Genomic DNA, 23,435 nt, shown 5'->3' on the forward strand with positions numbered 1-23,435 from the left:
GATACTACTACTTTTTTTGCTCAGTAAAGTGATCCCACAACACCCTGTGGTTAGTGGTGTAGGGTCCAATAGAATGTCGACTCACGAGAGATGATCACCCCTAGGCAGTCGACACAATTATGCCGACCTGTTGGAACCGGATATACACAGGCTGATCCCGGAACGAGACACACTTACGTGAGCCACTATGGCGAGATTTTAACACCTTGTGTACGGTAAATGAATGAAACACTTTATTGTATACACCAAATACTTACAGAAAAATTAATATAGTTATTACATCATATAAAAAAGTGCACCAAAAGGTGGTTTTATCGCTAAAAAGTGAACCCTTCAAGACAACCTGAAACGGTGGTCAGTATCCGGATATAAAAAATACCCTACCGCCAGCAAACAATACACATACTTGCTATTATTTTTATAATACTAAGCAGCAATTACAATATTATAAATAACATCACGCATCGTAAACATCCGTTGAAATTCCAAGAAGTATCGACGTCATACAGTCGCAAAAATACGAACGTGACAACCCTAATCAAATCAAATGTCACTTATAACTTCCTTAATGTCAGAGGTATCATCTGGCCGAATATAATGCCCTGAAGCATTTAGGGTCTGTTTCATAACATTCGTGTAAATGTTATCCCCTAATAACATATAAGATAGCTAATGCATATAGTATGGCTTAAAATTAAAATTAAACTATTTTTCGTATTTTATCGCGATTTTTATATTATAATTTTCTACAGACGTTTCGTAGATTTTGCAGCTTTCGTGGTCACAGGGAGGGGGAAGGGAGAAGTACAGTCCCCCCAGTAATTTTAATGTCTTTTGTTTACTATTTATTTGGGAACTGGACTTTTATATTTTGTTGCCTTATGTTACATTCGATTATAAATTTTTTCTCATATATCGTTTCTCATAGATCCTTAGTAGACTAAGGGTCTGAATCACGATATATGAGAAGAATAAACCAACACTGGAAATAAAGGGTCCACTTACGTGTTTGATGTTGAAGTGCAGGATCTTCTCGATGTAACTGGGCAGCTGGTTGACGACGGTGAAGTAGCCGAAGACGGAGGCGCCGTGCGTGATGATGATCGCCCAGACCGGCGCTGAGGTCACCAGCTGCCTCCACGGAACTGGCATGTGCTGGCAACATAGCATGAAGGTGTTAGCTACTTTCCAAAGACTGGAGTTCAGCTTTAGTTTTATTTATTGCTAAAGGATTGCTAATGGAGTTTTTATTTTTGATGGATTTACAGTAATTTTCTTTCAATATCCACAAATATAGTATGGCATTAAAATGGCTCAGACGAAAAAACGGCTGAGGTTAAACACAGCATTCCTTGGATAAAAAATAGTAACACTAACCAAACTATATATTACTGCTTGCTCTTCGCTGAGATACCTAATAGATGTTAAGTGTCAACATCCCTGTTAAATAACTATGCACCTAATGATGACGAAGCTGTAGGTAGCATTTTAATTGGCACCATGTCTCAAACACGTAATTGAATGTCCTAACACTGCCAAGTACCAAGGTAAAGGACAGTCGAAATTCAAATTGCGGAATCATATGCAAAAATTAAGGAAAACCACAGCGGGGGGAATACGACAGCGATCAACCAAGGCGAGACATTAGCATGCGGGCTGGTCATGCAGACGAGTCAACACCTTGGAATTGACTCGATGTATTGACAGCTGATTGCCAAAAACCTTCGCTTCCATTTACGGTGATATGTGGAAGTTGAATTTAGCTCAATTGATAAATATGTGTGTACCAAAATTTCTTAACCTTATTTCAAGGGCATTATTCAATAAATATCTTTGAGAGATGAGCAGGAACTGTACAAATCAAATCTATTTATGGTGTTACTGCTGTTTACGAGCACGATCTGAGTAATCAGGGTCTGAGGGGTAGGTGGGGGTGCAACTGAGGCACCCTCTTGTCGCCATGATGTGGGTTTTGTCCCATGATGTGATAGGGGCTGTGACTACCTCCAAATCAAGCACAAGTTCAGAAATAAATAAATAGAAACTAAATTAAGATAACACTATTATAGTCGGGTAACCTCCTCCCTTTTTTAAAGTCGGTTTAAAAGGAACGTAATTAACACTTACTCCTTTGCTGTTATTGTCTTGTGGCAAAGCCTTCATGAGGAAGTTCCTCTCGGTCTCCGAGATGCGAGGGTGCTGCGCAGGCGTGTCGTACACCACGGCGAACCAGGCCACGGACCACATCACACCTATTATACCTGCAGGATATACGTTGGATTCACTAATCATGGAAAGTAGACGATTTACACATGGTAGATCGTTTCAAGTATGTGAATTCATCTTTGTACTAGTACCAAGATGGTAATCAAACATAGATTTGGAGAGCGACCACGATACACAAGTTAAAACCCGGTATAGTTGCCCATGGTGCTCCAGGATCAACCAAGTATATACGCTTTGGAATAAGCTGGCATAATTGTATCGACTCAAGATCATCCTTCGATGCTCTATTTGTACGCAACTCCGCTCACAACCAATTGCAGTTTGCCGTAAAAACGCAGTTAGCCCAAACATAATTCGAAGAACATAAAATATTTGACGGAATGAGAGAGAAACAAATAAATACAGCTATTGCTACAATTGACGGTACAATAAACGTTATAAATGAGCTCACCTGTGAAGTAGAAAGCGGACTCCCATCCGAAGTGGGCGATCAGGAACCCGCAGATAGGCATGGTGATCGCTGCGCCCAGAGACGATGCTGTGACAAACGGATATCTACTTTGTAATAACTGTCTACTTCATTCCTTTATTTAAGATTAGGGACTGCAATCTCGCGAGATTTAAGACCTAACCGAGATCTCGTGCTTTACGAGATTCACAACGATTGCATTCCCTACTTAAAATTAACTTTTCAATAGTCAGATAAAATTTATCCGTAAATCAAAAGATGAGTTTATAAATACGAAAAGCAAATAAATACGAAACAATTTGTAATTTTTTGTCATATTTAATTTGTTTATAATGAAATTTATTCAACGAAAAACTTCTATGTGACGATTGAAAAACCCGTCCAATAAATATTTGGTTGTAAACGTATTAAATTAATAAATAAAACTGTTAAAACCACAGCACAAGGTAAATCGGGAAGTCAATGAAGACGAGACAGTCTCTCATGAAAACCCGCAACACAAATAGAATAAAAATATTATTTTTCATTGAATATATTTTTTCCTTACATATTACTCGTAACGACCGCTGAAAAATCTTCATTCAAATATACTCAGAAATATAAATATTTACGAAACAGGTTAAAGCAATATTTTTACAACTTATTTGTTTAAAAACCAATAACAGTAAATTTTCCTTTTATGTTACCGTTGTACGATTACCTTATACATATTATCTAGTAACGACTTATTCATTTTCAACCGAATTTTGTTTAACACTTGAAACCAATAAAAAATATCATTCTTGAGTTTCAATGTCTCTTAAAGAAAGGTAATTAAAGACATAATAATATATTCCTATTCATGGATATAAGTTAACAATCATATAAATAACCTGACGAAATAAAGTCAGTCAGTTGTTTTTTTTAATAACGTTCAATTTCAATTTTATCGTGTGTTTTATCCTGCGAATATCGTTTAACTTATTCATAATAAACTCAAAACCAAAATTTGTAATGAGACCATTTCGAGAACCTACTTACTTTACTAAATAAAAAAAAACAAAATCGACCTACAATTCTCAGAGTAGACAGTGTAAATACATAAAAAATAAATACACGAATTGAAAACCTCCTTTTTTGGAAATCAGTTATAAAATACTTAGTTACAAACGTTTCAAAGAATTTCATAGTCCCATCTGGTAGTTTTCCAAGCGAAGTTTAACTGCTCAATAGTTTCCTAATAAGTCACAATAGAAGTCCGCCGTTAAATTCCGCGACGTCGCCAAGGAAAGTTACTGCACGAATCAGGTCAACGCATCTGGATGACGGCGCGGTGCATTCGAACCCGTTCGCTTTTAATAGAGGACCGTTTATATTGGACGCTGACGTCAGAAACAATTTTTTTTTTTTACTATTTATATTATTTTTTTCAATATTTAGAAGTATTGAGGAGTGTTGTTATATGTTTAGTAAGAAAGGCGTTTCCTAACGTATCTGTTGTTTACTCGGATTTTTTATTTATTTATAAGCACTGCAACATTGTACTTAAATACAATAACAGTCCACATAGTTATACTATTATTGAACAATTAGTACAGTCACTGATATGAAGAACAACTACGTTCTTCTTCTTCTTTTTCCTGAATTTAAAGAATTAATTAGACTTTATGTAACATCCATTAAAGTCACTTTACGTTGTCAGGAAAAACGAATGTCCTAAGTATGCTGTAGGGTGGCTCGTATGAGAGTTGATCAGAATAGTTTGGTTTCTGTTTGAAGGAAATTGTAAGGAAAGGTTTGATTGTTTGTTTGGCAATAAGAGACTCAACGTCTGATTTCTCACGGTGTCACGCAACAATTTACAATAAAGTTCCATACATTACGTTACGATCTGTCGTGTACCGTGCCTGTTCCGAAGTTTAAAAAATACCTTATAAATATGGGATACCTTGTACCAACACCGACAATCATTTAATGATCAAAAATTTTATCAATACAGGTTAAAAAATAATTAATGACTAAATAGACAGTACTCTGTTCAGATAATTCTAACATCAAAAACCCAATATGAATACGTTTTATCCTCGTGTTTACATATTAAATTACATTGACTGAGAAGGCGTGTCCTAGCAAATAGAACATAAAATCTTAGAAAAGAAAAAGTAGGAACAGACTAGGTCCTTATTTAGTCAGAGTATTAGACAACACAATCAATATTACCGAGAAAGCTCATCAGTTACGTAAGCAGACCCTTCAACCAGCTTCAACGCAATAAACATAAAATTTCTAGAAAGTGCTGCACTAGGAATTAATTTAACGCCATTCCCGTGTACTATAACTTTAATAATTTATATGGACATTAGTATGCAACACGCAGCTCGTATCACTGTTGTGCGTTCTCTTGCATTAAATGAAAATGAAATTAAGTACTGTACAGCCTTTGAGAGGACGGAATGACTTCAGATGGAGAAATTAACAGCCTCATGGAATACTGATTTGCTATTATCAATAACAAAGCTAAAAACGTAAGTAATAATGCAGCTATTCTCAAAGAAGTAGACATGGTTACTGATGGCAAGGTAAATAAAATAATAGAAGTAAATATAAATATAAATCGCAACAAAACAGTAAAATGACATATTAATGTTCATATCTCGAAAATCACAAATCGTAAATATGTCATCGCATTTAATGAAATGTACGCAAAAGTTCAAGGGAACTTGGACTCTAATGAAAATTTAATGATATATCCTAAGGTGAACGTTTTCCTCCGAAATGCCTAGACCTAATTGTGGGAGGACAAGTGTCCAACACTAATTATGTGCATTGTAATAAAGGATGGATTGATGGAGGACTTGTATTTAGCTGTTGCTATGCCTACGTTCTGGAAATTTGCAAATTGATTAGTCAACTGCCATTTTGATTGACTAAAGCAGTACTAAAGGTTGCTGAAGGACTTAATGGTAATAGTAGTTGTGTTAGTGAATCAGATAATAATTATATTCACTTAACGACTTATGACTTGATGCAATAAAACTGTGGTTAGGATTAAACTAGTTCTAGGTTGTAATTTAAGACTCACCGAGTTTTCAACAATCGGCATAATACCGACGCAAATTAGGGAAGAAATCTAAGCGACTAATTCTTAGTGCTTTATATATAATGTGCTACATACAATGATAAAAAAGAAGAACGTAAAATGATCCTAAAATATACTAAGATTACGAACTATATGGGTCATCCTATTTAAAGTCGAGTTTGTATATCAGCCTAGCAACGATAGTAGTGGCTAGCGACGTCATTTGAGAAGTTATGTTCCAACCAGCTCGATACAGCGAGAACCGCTTTACTCGACGCGACCTTAGCACCGTGACCGGCCAAACCGATGTCAACTCTGATCTGTAACCATCACGCTATGAATTAGATGATAGCTCCAAATCGATTCTAGATAAGTATTACTGAATATTAGAAACGGCAACAAGAGCTCTTTTGAAATGATTATACGATTTCTAAAAAGCCGACATAATAGCGTTAATTGGCAAGTGATAATCATTTCTCGACAGCCGACACACTACCTGGACGCCACTACGCTTACGATCTGATGCAGTGAGGTCATTTCACCGTGGTCATACAAAAAAATAAATTGGGACTATTTTAATTTGATTTGATTTATACAATACATACAACTGCATATTATAAGATGATAAAATTTAAGAACAACATTAAAATTTTAGCAATAGTAATAACTAATTAGTGGTAGTTCAAATAAACAAGACCTCCAGAAGGGAGCTCTTCTCATAATTCTTGTTATAGACCACAGAAATCTTGTATGGCAATATGCATCTGCCTACCCCTTCCAAGATAGAGCTCATATAGGAGCTTATAAGTTTGATGTTTTTGAAAGTTACTGAACAGGTAGAATGAAGAAACGACGCAGCATAATTATTGTAGTCGAAGGCGGAAACCGCACCGCTTCCTACATAGCAAATAATAAAGTATTGTTATAATTGTTCAGCATCATGGAAACACCATACATTGTAGTACGCGAGGTCGCTAATCGCTATATTCTCTATTATCATAAGTACTGTGATTAGAACTCTATTGGCCTTGCTGTAGGTAGACTTAGTTCCACTTTAGTAGAAACTAATAAAATCAAAAATAAGCATAATTATGCTTGGGATAACAGTAATCGTCTAGTAAGCTCTGAAAGAAATCGCCAACAAACTAGTAACTATATAATGCATATAGCTTTAACTGTCTTGTACGTTAATTAGCGAATAATATATACCCTTGAACATTGGGAAACAGACTCTAAAGAGAACAACAAATACACAGCCCTGTACCAAAATTTAATTTGTCAAAATGTTCCAAGAACTAAAGAGTTATTGATCTTCGGCCACGTAGTAAATTGAAAATGAAATATATAACGCAAGAAGTCTAAAATAGAACTCAAGAAAAGGAAATAAATGAATCTTAAATTGATATTATAGCAAAAACCACACTTTGAATTTTGTTCAGTACTCGACTGAATATGCTTCTCAAACATTATACTTTTTTCGAGAATCCAATCAACTCCGTTTCAATACTCATGCATCCAATTTACGACATGCACTTATTAACAACGGGATTTAATACATCATCGCAGAAATGTTTACAATAAAAAGGCGCGCATTCCCGACCCGACCGTTGCCCCGAGCGCCGGGTTCAAATCCAAATTCTCGGAACCGAACCACATGTCTGAAGGGAAATGCAATCAATACGGGTATGATTACTTATGATAATACTGCCATCATTAATATTTATTACGAATTGTTAATTCCCGTATCAGCACACAATTGCGCGAACAAAAACGCCTATCGTTAACCTGAATTCACCTCAAAAGTTATTGTAACACAATGTATTTTATTTGTCCTGATCCTCACTTATAAAGCTTTCTGGATCTTCGGTACCAACCATAATATCGGCCTACATCACATCCTTAGAATTCCTAGAACGACCGTCTAAACTTTAGTGCGCCAAATTCTCCAATCCATGACACGCCTTCATAGACCAATAAATCAGACCAAACTAGCACATTGACGTAATTATAAATTAATATTACAATCGGACAGAGCTCGATTATACGATATCGATGCGTAATATGCGTTCCGGCCATCGGAATTGTACGGGCTAAAGGCCACGCAAGTCACTGCATGCGTTGTATCTGCATCGTCATTATCAACTTTATAACATTAGGTTATTGAGATAATGTGAGCCTCCATGATGTCATAGTATTTGGTAATACATCAAAATTGAGTTATACAAGGAACTTTAGTGAGACTAATTTCTGATAGGTCTTCACTGTTTAACGCTCGGGCATATTTTATGACTACAGAGTACACTTCTGACCTTCATTGAATGTTAAATGCACATTGCACAGCCTACAGAATAGACAAAATTCTGGCTTGATATCTTCGTTAAATTTAATTCAGATATGTATCAAGGTAAAATCTGATTTAAATAATAATTATTCTATTCAAATTCTTTATTATCAAAAAAGAAAAATCAAAAATCAGTCCTTCTATTCTTCCGAATTCTTTCAAAATTATCCACAACTTCGTGGGATCATGACTATTATAACTAACATATATATTTATAAATCGAGTCCACACAATTAGCATACAAACACATTTCCGGCTCGCAATTCTCTTGTAATGCCGTAGGAAATGCGTCGAGCAAGGACGATTAAATCGTGTTTTGTGACTGATAGATACGTTTTCCTTAGTGCAGTCGTGACAGCTTTTTACTACTTAATACATGTCTTTATTTCATGGCCAAGGTGTTACGTTTATTGTTATTGTACTCGTGTTTACTTTTGCAAGGAAATTTCCACAGGGTTGTATTCCGTCAGCACGTAGAGACGAAATTCTGTTCAAAATTTTAAAATAAAGAGAATCAGGGAAGTAATTACATCATACTATATTTTTGACCTATGTTACTTTTAAACAGATATCGACAGAAGTCAAAAGTTATCGTTACAATAATAAATAAACAAGGAGTCTGTTCAACCGAGACCTAAAGATTTGTCTTAGAGGCCCTGGGGGCGCGTCCCATATTATCGCATACTAATTACGCCACTGTCCATAAATGACGTAAGTATGTTTTTAAGGTTATGTGGTCATCAACATGCAACTATGTAAGTTGCGTGTGAAAAGATAAAGCATGTTTTAAAAATACACAAATATTGGTAATTTATGTTGGACAACAATAGTTGTTTTAAGCCTATATTTATGCAATAACATTGTTCTCTTATTTTTTATTTGCTTTCAAATTGATCTATCAAGTTCTTGCACATAATCATTTCCTAATAACACCATTTGTAAGCAAATGGGTGTTTCCATCTGTGATGTAATATTTTATCTGATATTATCCTGGCATTGAATGTAATTGAGGTCTACGAGTGCGGAACACGCGAAGGGCTTACATATAACATCGATTGGCAAATTAGACTTTAAAAGCATGATACAAGTACTGAGATATAATCACATATTAGTCTTTTAGCAAACGCTTTTGCGCTGCGAATTTTAATATACTACTTTATTTAATTTTGTTTAAACGAAGATCTGGATTCCGATAGCGCACTAAAACTGCTTAATAAAAAATAAAAATACGTCTGATCAGAGTTGGAACACAGGCAAACATCTGGAAGTCATCGACACTATATTATTTTATTGATTATTCCTGTATAATACTAACTTTTCGGCATAGTCAAGACGACTACCTACTTTGTTCAGATAAAATAACTTTATGACTAAGAATAATTCTTCCTGAAATTCCTCTCCGAATGCGTCCACAGTCTAGCGAGTTGAATGCATGGATATTTTTAAACATGGATATCTTCGATATAAACGGTATCGTCCCATTTACATCGGGATGTGCATATTACATTACCAGTGCGTTCCTAACCTTGCACACATCCACGTGACCGGCCGTTCAGTGCGAAAATAATTCTCAGAACTATAAACCGCAGCATGGCAACCGTTGCGCAAGGTTAAAATGCCCGCCAGCGCCGTCCAATCAGAGGGCCGAGCGCGTGTGACGTCAGCGACCACGCCTGCGCGCGCCTCCGCCGCCATATTGCCGATTTCAAATGCACCGAGCATCGTTGCGACAGCGATAACAATTCTCAATACGTATCTGACGTTGCCGATAGCGGTGTGACGGCGAAATACTCGAGGCGTCGCAATAATATTTACTGACAGCCCGTCAATTAACGCGCGTTGTTATTTTATTTTGGCATATCTGTGAGGGCGTTTTTTTGTGATGAGAGCGAAGGTATAAACAATCGACTGCCGCGATCAACTACTGTCCAACTAGAATAGTCTGTTTGTTCGTAAAACAACTTATATTTAAAATTAAATGGTTTAAAAATATCCTGGATACTAACTTACCACATCTTTTTGAAGGCGATGAACTATAGATATCTCATATTTTCGACTCACAAAATTCTATTTCTAACGATAGTTTACCGGTCTTTGTGTCTATAGGCACTGCATAAATAAATTACGTCATTTACTGATTCATAAATCCTTGACCTCAGATTTCACTAGCTACATTACAAAAGAGATTGAATAAACACTTGGAAATAAGGTCAAAATTGTGAGTCCACTTACCCATCATATTAGACATGAACTTGGATCTGTCCATCGGCGGGATCCACTTAGAAGCCATCGGTAAGATGGCGGGCCACGTAGCTCCTAGCAAGAAGCCGAGGAACACCCTGACCGCGACTACCCATCCGAAGCCGGCCGCGGCGGCTCCAGGAGTTAGCAGCGTCAGGATACTGGCCAGCAGAGTGCTGTAGCCGAACACTCGCCTGCAGATAAACACGATCATTAATAAACTACGTTCTAAAAACTAAGCATCATAAGGCCTCTTACTCTTTTTAGATCTCAAGATACCATACCACAAAACAATCTTCAGGAAAAACCTTCGTGAATTTAGAGTTCAGATGATGAACCTATTTAACCCTTGCAATCTAACAAAGAGAACTTTTTTTATAACTCATTCTATTAATACCTTACTACGCTATAAAATACTTTTTCCTTGTACTGAAGGAGTAAAATGGTCAAAATAATGAGTAAAAGGTCGATCGAGAAATCTTTGGGGGAGGCCCATTTTGTGCAGCGGACATCTCGCGGCTGTTGATGATCATGATGAATGTATAATCCATGAAACAGGAAAACTTAAAAAATCTATAAGGTCAAGCGAACAACACAGCTTTGTGCCGATAGTCAAATATCACAAATATTGGACGTATTATACATTAGTGAAAAAATACACAATTTTATATAATGTTTGATAACGTTATCTATACAGGCAGTGTTATTAAACTGCCGATGATTTCTACGTAATGTCAAGGTTATTATGAAGGTTTATTGATAACCGAACCACTAGACCGCAACGAACTGAGGAAAACCAGAGACTAGGCATTACACCAAATATATAGAAATCATTACTTCCGCTGCTCACAACTACTACGCATTATGAGAATTAACATTTTATCAGTAATGTGTTAGTATGCCTTCGCTTCTTTGTGATTCTACGTTCCTTCGAAAAGTCTTCGGATGATATAAAATCCTTCAGGCCGTATTTATAAAAAATCAAAGTTTATGATACATAGAAAAAAAATAAACATTATATTTCTAAAATATGTTATCATTACTTTGGTTGTTTTATATTTTTTATAATGTGAATATTGTTTCCTTAATTACATGATGAAAATAACAGTATAATTGTTGATTCCCTGCATCTTCTCTTAAACTACACATGATGTAAATATGCAATCAACACTATTAGACAGACAATTTAATAAAATTTTGGTAGTCTAAAATGTTCCCAAATAACGCAAATCGTTATTGAGTTTCTGAAAAAATCGTAAATCTACATATTCCTGGCCATTACTTGTGCGACGTGAATATTTGAAACACAGGCTCAAAACTGCTCGAGGGTTCTCCCTCATGACAACAAAATGATTGAAAGAGGTTCTACTCTCTGAATTAACGTAGACGATGTAATGCTATCAGAATGGTTAGGTCAAGTTCTAACTCAAGGAAGAGTTGTCTATAAAAGTATGATCTAGGTTTAGAGGTTAAACCAAGCGTAAAATTTAATGAGCTGTGTCTCTAGAATCAGGGTTAGGAACGCTACAATTGACTGTAACGTAACCCGCATCGTAGTTTTTACTAGCGCAATTATCACATACTAATACCATCATAAAACTTGTTTTGAGCTTACTTTTTAAATTCCTATACACACACACACACACACACTCACACCTTATCCCCGAAGGGTTGGGCAGAGACGCATCTGGTGCACCCATTTTTCGTCGTGTTTCCCAATATAAATTTGCCAAAGCCGGGATTGAACCCGAGACCTGCATACTGCAGTTGTATCGTAATAAAACTGCGCTACCGACGCAGTCAGTAAATTCCTATACCATAATATTATGAGACTACTGGTGCTTTCTTTTATTTAAAACCAAAAAAAATTACAGACTCAGCCATAAACTTCTCCTCTCAAGCTATGCTAACAAGAGGTTATATTTAGCCTTTTTGTAAATAAGTAAAGAATTTAAATTCACGTCTAGTTAGTGATTAGTTCTCGCAGTTCAAAGAAAAACGTAAAAAAAATAAAATTTCGTCATATTAAATTTTAAAGGCCGAAATATCCATGATTATTAATTATTTTTACGTTTTTCTTTCAACTGCGAGAACTAATCACTAACTAGACGTGAATTTAAATTCTTTACTTGCCAATACTTGTTTAGTTACCCAGATTAAAGCCGAAACAAAATGTATGAAAATGGACCTTGAGGTATCGCCTTAAATTACAAATTGTAAGCGGACGTAACCTTATCTAACACGACTAAAATTTCGCCAACACACGTAACACGCGAAATTTTCACGAACCATAGCGTACTCTGTTACACGATTAGATTTATAAAGTGTTGCACGCGATGCAGTCTGCACGTACTGACAGCGTTCCGCGTGATTCACTACCAACGATTCTAACAACTTACTAGTTGATAGTCGCTACTTTATCTGTGTTTAATAGTACATTTCTAATTGTCAGTATCATATTAGTATTTAAAGCTAAAGGTATTCTGACTTCACTAAACTTTCTCCTATCAACATACATTGATTTATCACAAAAATGATGTTTTCTACAATTTGAAGAATACTAATTCTTTTAGCGATTTCCCCTCAATTTTAATTCCATTAACTTTATAACTTCTTAGAATCTGGATCTTAATATGATTCAACACACGGACGCGACCTCCAATCTTGTTTTTGCATCCGATACTTGGATTTGCAAATTGGTTTTTACACCGCAATCAGCCGTCGATTTCAATAACAACAACTTTTTAAATTATATCGGCTCAAGGCGTTTCTCATCAAGAGCGGATACAAAACAAAACCACCAAAACTACCGGCCCACATACGTCACACGAGGCCCAGTATTGGGGCTTAAGGCCCCGACAGGTGTATAATGGTTTAATTTTTATAAGCTCTCTTGGCAACCGGCAAAGGGATCAATAAATGTCTGGCGTATAATATTTTAGGTTGTAAATTTAATGGTGAATTTTGTGGTTTGCTGTTTTGGCCATTAGATATTTTATTCTTATTAGGTGTTAAAAATTCAAACTGGATTGAAACAGATATCTATATGATCTACAAATTAACAAATTCCATCTAATTAATGCAGCCATACAACAAAATAATCTTGTTATTAATTCGATAATCAGAACGATCCACATCGCTATCAATGTCATGTTATATATCATTCAAAGTATCAATCATAATTTGTAATAAATAAGGACAGGTTCCACAGGCTAGAGTTTACAGACCTGTGATTAACTTAAAAAAAAAGTAGCAAATAATCAGGTTCTTAAACCTGTTCCCATCGTCCTCGTTTCTTGATTAGTCACCAACAAGTTTTCTGATAAGGCTCACAGCACAGGCGCCGGCGCAAGCGATCCGTAATGACGTCTTGTCATTTCTAGTCCAGTTTTTAACGGTATATCAAATGCGAACATTATGTACAATTTTTTGCCTGGAATGTTTGCTGGAAGTGTGCCACGACTTAGATCAAGAACGGCGCGACCTTACGAAAACAGAACTGTATTAATCAAAAATAGATTCATGTTGATGAAGCTACAGTTATGTTTGATATATTAAATAGATTAGAGGATTTGGAGCTCTCCTACCAGCTGCGCCTTACTTCTGTACGCCACGAAAGATTAGCACAAGAACTGGTCGAGCCCGTTTGTAAATATGGATTTTAACGCGCACCAAAATAAATCCGAATGTGGGCCTAATTAAATACAAGTCGTATAAAGTGATTACTAATTATAAACTTCCGTATTTAGTCTTACAAACGTATTAATAATGGATTTGGATCATTTATAAATTATAATCGTGTTTCAACATTATCCACACTAATAAATATTATTTTCATACAAACCTCTATCTATGTTGATTTTATATTGGCGGTTGCATAATAATGAAGGACTTATGTGCCAAATACTTAACCTTTACAATACTTCGGGTTTGTCGCGAATTCGTGGTTGTCACATAAAAATAATAATATCAGCCCTGTATTATATACTTGCCCACTGCTGAGCACGGGCCTCCTCTACTACTGAGAGGGATTAGGCCTTAGTCCACCACGCTGGCCTAGTGCGGATTGATAGACTTCACACACCTTCGAAATTCCTATAGAGAACTTCTCAGATGTGCAGGTTTCCTCACGATTTTTTCCTTCACCTTTAAAGCGAACGATAAATTCACAAAGAATACACACATGATTTTAGAAAAGTCAGAGGTGTGTGCCCTTGGGATTTGAACCTGCGGACATTCGTCTCAGCAGTCCGTTCCACACCCAACTAGGCTATCGCCGCTTGTCACATACTTGCGGTTAAAATCAAAAAATTCTTCTTGACAATGCTTTTTTACAAAATACGTTTCACATGGTGTACATTGTATTAGGTAATTGTAATTTAGGACCTTTTTGTAACTTGACATACTTCAGGAACTATAATGTAAATTGCATTAAAATTTACTTTTTTACAAAAGTAATAAGAAAGAGCCGACATAATATCAGAAGGGATAACGCAACATGCTCTTTACTCAGCAGGAATTTTACCCTCAAATAGAGAAACTCTAGGATACCCGTAGGATGAAAAACGCTACAATTGCAGACCTTACAAAAAAAAATGCCACCTCTAATATCCTAACTATTCCCTGTTTCCTGGGCATCGCATCGCAGACATAATGCCATTCTCTAATTACATGGACTGCATACGATGATGTTTCCAAGTGTTTAACTAGAATCATCTCAAGCATGTTTCGTTGGAATGCAAAATCTCCTTATTTAGCCAATAGGATCTCGATAATTCCAATATAGAAGTATAAAATGTTATGTAGTTATATATAGTGATTTATCGTTTGCTTTAGCGGTGAAGGAAAACATCGTGAGGGAAACTGCATACCCGAGTTCTCTATAGGAATTTTGAGGTTGTGTGAAGTCTACCAATACGCACTATACCAGCGTGGTGTGCTAAAGCCTAATTCCTCTCAGTAGTAGAGGCCCTTGCCCAGCAGTGGGAAAGTATAGAATACAGGGCTGATATTATTATTATATGTAGTTAATAAGTTTGATTTACCACATTTACTAATTCTTATTCTCAAAATTTTCATTGGCTTCAACATATAAGTTATTATTCCAAATAATATTATATACATATAGCATTACCTACCTACTTTTCCACAACTGTCAGAGTTTGGACACATAAGTTTCTTCAATTCTACCGATATACCACGAATGAGATCATTGTCATTTGCAGACAATTTATCATTTCCTTTCTTAATTACAACAGATACAACGACCGTAAGTGTGCAATCAGCTCGATTGACTCCTGCTGACCCGTCTATTAAAATGCCCTGAAGAGTTTGGCGTTAATTTATGTTCTAGACGGAAAATTGCGCAATCCAATGCTCGGGCAGTGTGTCAGGGCGGGTGAATAAGGTTTGGCGACTGTGTATTTGAATACGAGACGGAATTTGAAATATTATTTGAATAGGGGTTGCACCGTTGGTTGAATATTATTTTATTTTGGAGATCTTAAATTTAGATGAATTGGCTAATCAACAATTATTTATTACAATTGTTTGGTCTGAAATTGTATAAGGGTTTCATGCGGAAGAAGACTGATCAAAATAATAGTAAATATAGTCACCTCCATTTTAAATTGTATTATAGTAAGTATAAATAGTGTGTAGAAATAGATTATCTGCATTATCAATAGAAAACATAAAAAAACTAGTTGCGAAACTAAAAAATTGGATATTAGTTTAATTTAATTTATGTCTGTGGTCTTGCTTAAGTTTAGGTTGAATTCGTGACGCACTTGATAACGTAAATGTAGTATTATGTCATCTAAGTAAAAAAATAGTATACCCAGAAAATTAGCCATTTTATGTTTCGCAATAACAAAATAGGGATTTTCCTCAAAATGTGTGTTAATACAACAATGTTTAAGTTGGATCAGACCCGACCTCGACCAAAAAACATTAAAATTACAACCAATCCGTCATTGGAGAGTATTTATTTATTCCATCCGGTCAACGCTCTTGCAGATGCAACATGTTATTTTTTTAATTTCTCGTTTCCGAACACGGAGCCAGGGTTGTACCACTCAATGTCTCACCTTGCTTCCTTCACAAAAAGTAGTTTTACCATTGAGCAATTAAAACACGATATCTCTAAATGAACTATATATTTAATTAAAAAATAACGCCTTGATTAAGATAAATCGATATATCACTCTCTCAACAGACGTAAGCGTTAATTCTTTGATTTATTTACGTCTGTCTACAAGCGGCGCAACAGAAGCACGTGTTTCAAAAATAAAAATATCTATTACGAAACTCGCTCGCAGTCATCCAATACGTATTATAGTGTAATCTCGTGTTTAAATGTTTTCTAGCTGCATTCGTCTTGCTCTCAGGACTTTTCTAACACCTTTTTTATATTGTACTTTAAGTTGAAATATATATTCATTTTCAGTAATTAATTCAAGTATCTAGCCGCCTTCCGAAGATGTATTAACAAGAGAATAGGATATAATGCATTCTAAATTATCTGTACAAATTCGGCACAGAGGCAGCCCTAGCAGCAGATAATATGGTTCAATGAATAGCGAGCATTGTCGCAACAGCATTCGGGAGCCAAGTTTTTATTGTTAATGAGCACAATGGGGTCTATTATGTGCAAATTACTGAGCCATCCCGACAAATCGCTTGGGAACTATTATGCAGAGTAGACATGAATAAATTTAGATGAGAACTCAATTCTTAAGCCGATGGGAATGTAAGCCCCAAAATTTACGTATTCACAGCTGCAGAAAGCGTCATACGCAAAGGATGGGGTCGGGAATTTCATTATATAATAGACTGAAGGTAGGGTTACGGCTGTTATAATACCTGGAAATGATACCTGATCCGTTAATACCTTGTAATCGAGTGTAACTTCATCCCTTCATAATGTTACTTATTACCGCTCGGTTAATTAAGGATAATAATTAATGTTGTGTATTGAATCGTGTTGCCCAGAGATTTTCTTACGTCACTATTCTTTTAAAACGATAACGCATTCCGAATCGATGGTAACTTAACTTAAAAATTCTTGAATTACTACAAGTTAGTCAGTTTCAGTGACGTGACCTAAAGCACTTACGGATGAAAAACTTTCCAGAATAGAACCAGTAGTTCCGGAATATATCACTTTTGAACTAATTGGTACTTCAGCCAACAACTATACTATAAGTGTAAAGAATATAAGGATATGTTCGATTTGATAGAATTGAAGTATATCTTACCGTGCACCGATAATCTCTGCCAGTCTTCCCCCAGGAAGTTCTGTGAGCACGTATCCCCAGAAGAAGCAGCCCAGCAAGTGGTTCTTCTGCTTCGTGTCCCAGTGGTAGCGTGTCTGCGCTATGTGCTCTGGATGCTGCAACCAAATTTCAACTTAATTGCAGGAACGTAATTGCATGGAAATTTATAGATGATTGGAATGGTTATAAAATCTAGAATGACGAACTAAGACTTAACTTCTTCAGTAGTACAGGAAGCCGAGAAATATAGAGCTATTATAATTTGGTCTTAACCTGCCGTCATTCATACAAAAGCAATCAAAATCAACGCTAACACTTAGGAGTTGTCGAAGAAACAAAGTAGTGGTGACCGTTGGAAACATTGGCATTTGGAGGAATTTAAAATAATCACGTATTGTTACAGTTCGTGCAAGGTTCGATGACCCGTGGGGGTCTGATTTCTCTGCGGCATTTCTGAATATCAAGCAGGTGCACAAGGCTGTGTCACTTGAAATTGCAAAATCGATCTTATTTGTTGAGTAATAAGGGACTATTCGAGTAAAATATGGAAGATTATATCGCAAGCATAGAACGATGAAAAGTTCAATTCGGCTGATTTTATTTCAGAGAGAACAAATAATTATCGCTAATGCAGGGCTTCAAGGAGCATGAGGATTGTTGTATTAAGTTCACTGGACTTACAATCCAGCTTTGAGCTGCCCATATAGAAGTTAAACATCGGTCTTCCACTGGGAAGACTAGATAAGTAATGCAGGGCAGTTTGGCGTTAAAATCCTATCTTACATCAGCATAACAACCAAACCCCACAGTCTTCTCAAAATTCAATCAAACCTTTCACAGCCTCCAACACACCATAAAGCAAACATTAAATTAAAGAGATATAAACTCATGTGCATCCATTGATTTCCCTTTTCCTAACATCGCGTTTGATATTATTTCTCGGTAAATGAATAATGATCATTAAACCGGAAACAGATATCAGATAAACGGTAAAAAAACTTCTGGAACGAGTAACATATGTATGAATAATTTACAAATGACATATTGTGAAGCATTAACGAGTCGGTTGAGCACCGGGATGATACAAAAAACCCTGGTGGTAGATTTACGGAGGGCAGTGAAATTGCCGCAGACCAGCGGACCTGATAGGTCCTCCCTTTTCGGTACTTCTTCTAGCTCACTAAGATGAGCAAATACTCTTCTTTCTCTTTAAATCTCGGTAACTCTTTAAAAACTAAGTAATATCAGGTGATTCACTTGCTCATCTGCCTCTTTTATAAAAGTATTAATTGTTTTGATACCAGGGACAATTACAACTTCAATATTTATGTTTTAAGTTCTATATATTTTTTTTTATCAGAACTCATCAATATAATTTCAATTCTGCGTACATAACAGAACATAATTAAGTAAATTGCTTTGTAAGTGGTAAAAAATTGCCGATAACCACCACAAATCAATAAAGTCGTTGACCCAAAATGTAACGTATGTAATAATGACTAGATAACACGTTTTTACCAGTTTTTTCAAACTAAAAGACTAAAATACTAGGCAACGGTGCTTAAAGACAATAACGGTGCTATTTTTAGACTAAATTTTATTTCAAAATACCTGTCCTATTTTAAAGGATTTTTTTCCGACATATATCTTCCTTCTTACAAGCTATAAAATAACCTATGCGCTCTTATAACAAACATCAGTTTCAAAAAAATCCTGTTTAGGGAATACAATTCCTCCCATTTTACGGTACATACAATGTATACCAGCGGCAAAGGGTCCATTTACCCGATTCCTGCCGTCTTCCCTTTATTTAGAACCTATTAATCATCAGAATTATTTGCAGACTGCATTTATGCATATTACTACCTATATGTTGTGTGGGGTCCTCTTTTGGAATATTTCACCTTTCGCCACTGATGTATACCATAATTATTCTGTTTACTTTATATAATGCAAGATGGAATCCATTTCCGTGGTCCTTTCCCTCGTCAACTGCCAAACTCTCGTCACGGGGATCACGACTCCGAATCTCGTGCCAAATAATGATACAATCAGCATGTTGCATTATAATAATGCAGTTCACGAATTTCTCATGAAAACCTTCCACAGCTAAAAACATAGAACGAAATTACGTATAACTACATTCGTAATTAACAAAGACAGTATACGATTCCCTGATTTCTATTTACCCGGAAAATTATATTCCAAATCCATAAAATACCATTCTAAGGCCTCAACCAAGAGGGGAGTCACTCTGTTACTCCACATAGACTTTCAATCAACACAAAACCTTCACAGATTTTTATGTTGCTCAAACTATGTTAACAACCTCACAAACTACATCTATTTTTACCTCAAACAGCTAAGTTTAGTCTCAGGATTCAAGATTATCTAACATTACTTTACATGGTAGTGGTCCAAGTAGTTGGCATAAGTACAAAACTAGTAAATTATTGAAGTCAGCGACGTACTTAGGTCTGCGTGGCCAAGTTTTGTCCATTTGAGTCGCCGACAAACTAATAGAATATTACTGCTGTTTTTAAAACAGAAGACGAATAATTTAGAAATATGGTGCGACAATACTATACGGTGGAAAGGTTTTATGTTGTTATCTTTATTCTTAAAGCAGATGATTTGCAAACAAGCAAATCATGTCAGGTCAGGTCAGGCACGATGCTAAATGATGATTACCATAACTGCTCACTTACCCAGAGAAATGGCGGGCGTCTAGTAAACTTCTAATTGAAAACGGGAAGAAGGAAGAAATTTACTTGGTTTTCGGAATCACAAACGAAAAGCTAATCGCTTAGTAAAACACAAGAGTCCGCTTCTGTACGTCATTAAGGTTACCAGAAACGATTTTCCGAGAATGTTATAATTAGCTTGTGCAAGAACATTCGCTATCATAAACGAAGCTACCACCATCAACTAGATAAAGGTCTTTATACGCTAACATCAATTACATAAAATGCGTCCAAAAAAAAAATATAATGGTTTTGATTATACTTTGATGTTTTACTCAAAGATAACATTTTGGGTTTTAATTTCAAAATTCCATGTATATTCCATTGCTAGATTAATCCCATTTGGGTTTGGTATAGAATGACTTGTTACTAACAATTGTTTGAACTTCATTTTTTCAATCGTCTCCATGCTCAATATCAATCTTTTAATGATTCATAGTTTTGGTCGTCGCCACTACCTACTACTAAATTTCAAAAAGGCTTTGTATAATAACGTGAGTAAGGCATCCATGATTGAAAATTGCTGCTTCTTTTTTGGTAGGTTTTAAAACTAAAACCTTGATGACCTCCAGAACTAATTCATTTCCAAACAAAGTGCCCATGTTATAAAAGTTTAAAGCCGAATGTCAACTTTTATGTTTAGCGTGGCGTTCGTTTTTGGGTCAAAGATATCTTCTTGCCATATATCCATTTTCTTGGTTTCGAAAATATAAATATACTTACTACGATAATCATAGTTAGATTATTAATAGTTATCTCTTCCATCGATCACATACTATCACATACTACCGAACTGTCACTCGGTGTCGTTTTGATCAATGAAGAAAGATGGAATCAGGGGAGTAACGTCACGTCAGAATGAAATAGTACGTAAAAAGAAATCAGTCAGGCAGAGGACTGTTTCGCGTAGATAAGACAGGCGGAAATAGATAAGAAGTTATTCATGAGTAATACAGTACCCGCAACTTAACTTGATCGGCTTAAAGTTAATAATTTGATCCTTTCTCAAACCCTTCTATCATCTTTTAGTATCTAATAATTAATGCTATATTCACGCAAATAATAAAAATAGCGATAGCCTCGTTGGGAATGGAAGGAACTACCGAAACGAATGTTCGAAGGTTCAACACCCAAGGGCTCGCACCACTGACTTCTAGTCTTATGTGAATATTCTTTCTGAGCTTATCGCCCGCTTTCACGGTGAAGGAAAAAATCTTGAAAAACCTGCATACCTGAAAAGATCTCCGTAGTAATTTCGAAGGATAACTGCCGACCCGCACTAAGCCAGCGTAGTTTGACTAAGACCTAAACCCTCTCAGTAGTAAAAGAGGCCCGTGCCCAACAGTAGGACAGTATATAAGGCTAATATTTTGTTAATAGTTGCAACATTTTATTTTATAGATTTCCCCAAGGCATGTTAAGTCAACACAAAAGTATCCTTAAGGGAAATACGAAAAGAAGAAGAAGAAATCGTTTTCACGCCTTCAACTATAGTTGTACAAGATACAAGGCAAACTTTATTTTCAGTATACGTTACATAATATTTAGTATCTAGTTAGGTCTATCTGACAATCTGTGAGGATGGTTTGTAACCAAAAGTGGACATTCTATCGCACATCTTAAATATTCTAGAAGGTTCCTACTCCTTACCTCAGTAACATTGTGTGAGCCGAGCGTGATATTGGTGATGGCGGTGTGGTTGTCGTTGTCATCGTAGATCATTTCCACAATGGCGATGGTGAGGTTCACTCGCAGCGCGTAGTTCAACATAAAGCCGAGTAACACCATAATATTTAACACTTGGACGCATGTTAAACAACCTGTAACAAGAGAGCAGTTGGTAAATATGCTGTTACAGTTTGATATGGTAAGGAATTTATTTCCTTAGCATGAAACTTAACTTCTAATGATGACGTCAGATTTAACAACATGGATAATGCTGCCAATTTTCGTTAGCATCTATTATGCTTACCATGATGAGAAAGTCACACTAAATCTAAATTATCAAAATTTGTAAAAAATAACTAGTAAAAAAATTATTTAACGCTCTCATCAATTCAAACAATTGTTTTATCAACTGGTCAAATTATAGACACCAAAGTCTGCGTGGGGAGTTTAGCTTAAAAAAACGTAAATAGCGTCATAACCATAGCAAATAATGATAAAATATTATATTTCGGTATACAACATTGAGTTATGAAGACCGTTTACAATTCTCAATTAAATAAAGATAATTTAGATTTTTTGTGACGTCGTAATGAAGGCTAATAACAACAGAACGCAATAATGTTGGGAAAAACGCATTGACGCACACATGCTGGTCATCCTGCTGATTAAGATGATAATCGCGAACGGTGATTAACTACGCAATCAAAAGATTTATTATTTCCTAAAAGGTACCGGCGCCTTGTTGAATACTGAACACGATGCGTTTTAATGACGCCATACTTGATCTTTTATAATCCTCGCTTGTCCCTTAGATTTATTTTATTTTGCAAAGAATTCGAGGAAATCAATTCTAAAGTGCATGCTTGCATAAAACCATGGTAGCTAACACGAAAAAAGCGTTAATTACACAAACATCGCAAAAATCCAGCCCACATCACTTAACTACGCTTTATCTTCCATGAATTTATAATACAGGTATGTTTTAGTAGTACGATGTAGTTCATTTTCATAAATATGAATACATTTATTTCTACTTTTTTGTTTTATTCTATTTAAACTGATGGTTAAAGTCGTATGATGGAAACAGTGCCCGAATTGAGTGCTGTCGGAGCTGCTAAGATTAGACAAGAGATCTCCTTGCTCCAAGATCTCGAAACCTCTCGATGCTTCAGCTTCATCAAGGATCATCGACAAAATGGACAAAAGTTAAAGGAACTTTTCCAAATTACGATCACCTAGATTAAAGAACAATATGGATTGTGAGTCTGAATATGCAGCAGAACTAAACTTTCTCTTCAGATTTACCAAGTCAAACAACAGTGTGTCTTATCAAAATGAATGTAATTTAAATATTGGTAGCAGGTCAAGGCAATGTTTTTAATTAAAACTCTTTTATAACTCTTATCAGTTC

The 23,435-nt window shown here is 35.8% G+C and overlaps 1 protein-coding gene across 3 annotated transcripts in view; it reads right to left on the minus strand.

Moving 5' to 3' along the window:
- The window catches only part of LOC115453903 (sialin), a 69,194-nt gene that overhangs the window by 20,774 nt on the left and 24,985 nt on the right, over positions 1 to 23,435 (minus strand). For all 3 annotated transcript variants that reach the window (XM_037437230.1, XM_037437232.1, XM_037437231.1), the window contains exons 3-8: positions 22,007 to 22,176; positions 17,595 to 17,728; positions 10,327 to 10,529; positions 2,678 to 2,764; positions 2,128 to 2,261; positions 1,006 to 1,155 (exon numbers count right to left, since the gene is read on the minus strand). In XM_037437230.1, coding sequence (XP_037293127.1) covers positions 1,006 to 1,155; positions 2,128 to 2,261; positions 2,678 to 2,764; positions 10,327 to 10,529; positions 17,595 to 17,728; positions 22,007 to 22,176 — 878 coding nt within the window. The remainder of the gene's footprint in view (positions 1 to 1,005; positions 1,156 to 2,127; positions 2,262 to 2,677; positions 2,765 to 10,326; positions 10,530 to 17,594; positions 17,729 to 22,006; positions 22,177 to 23,435) is intronic.

Source organism: Manduca sexta, chromosome 10 (assembly GCF_014839805.1).
Source record: "Manduca sexta isolate Smith_Timp_Sample1 chromosome 10, JHU_Msex_v1.0, whole genome shotgun sequence".
NCBI classification, from domain to species: Eukaryota; Metazoa; Arthropoda; class Insecta; order Lepidoptera; family Sphingidae; genus Manduca; species Manduca sexta.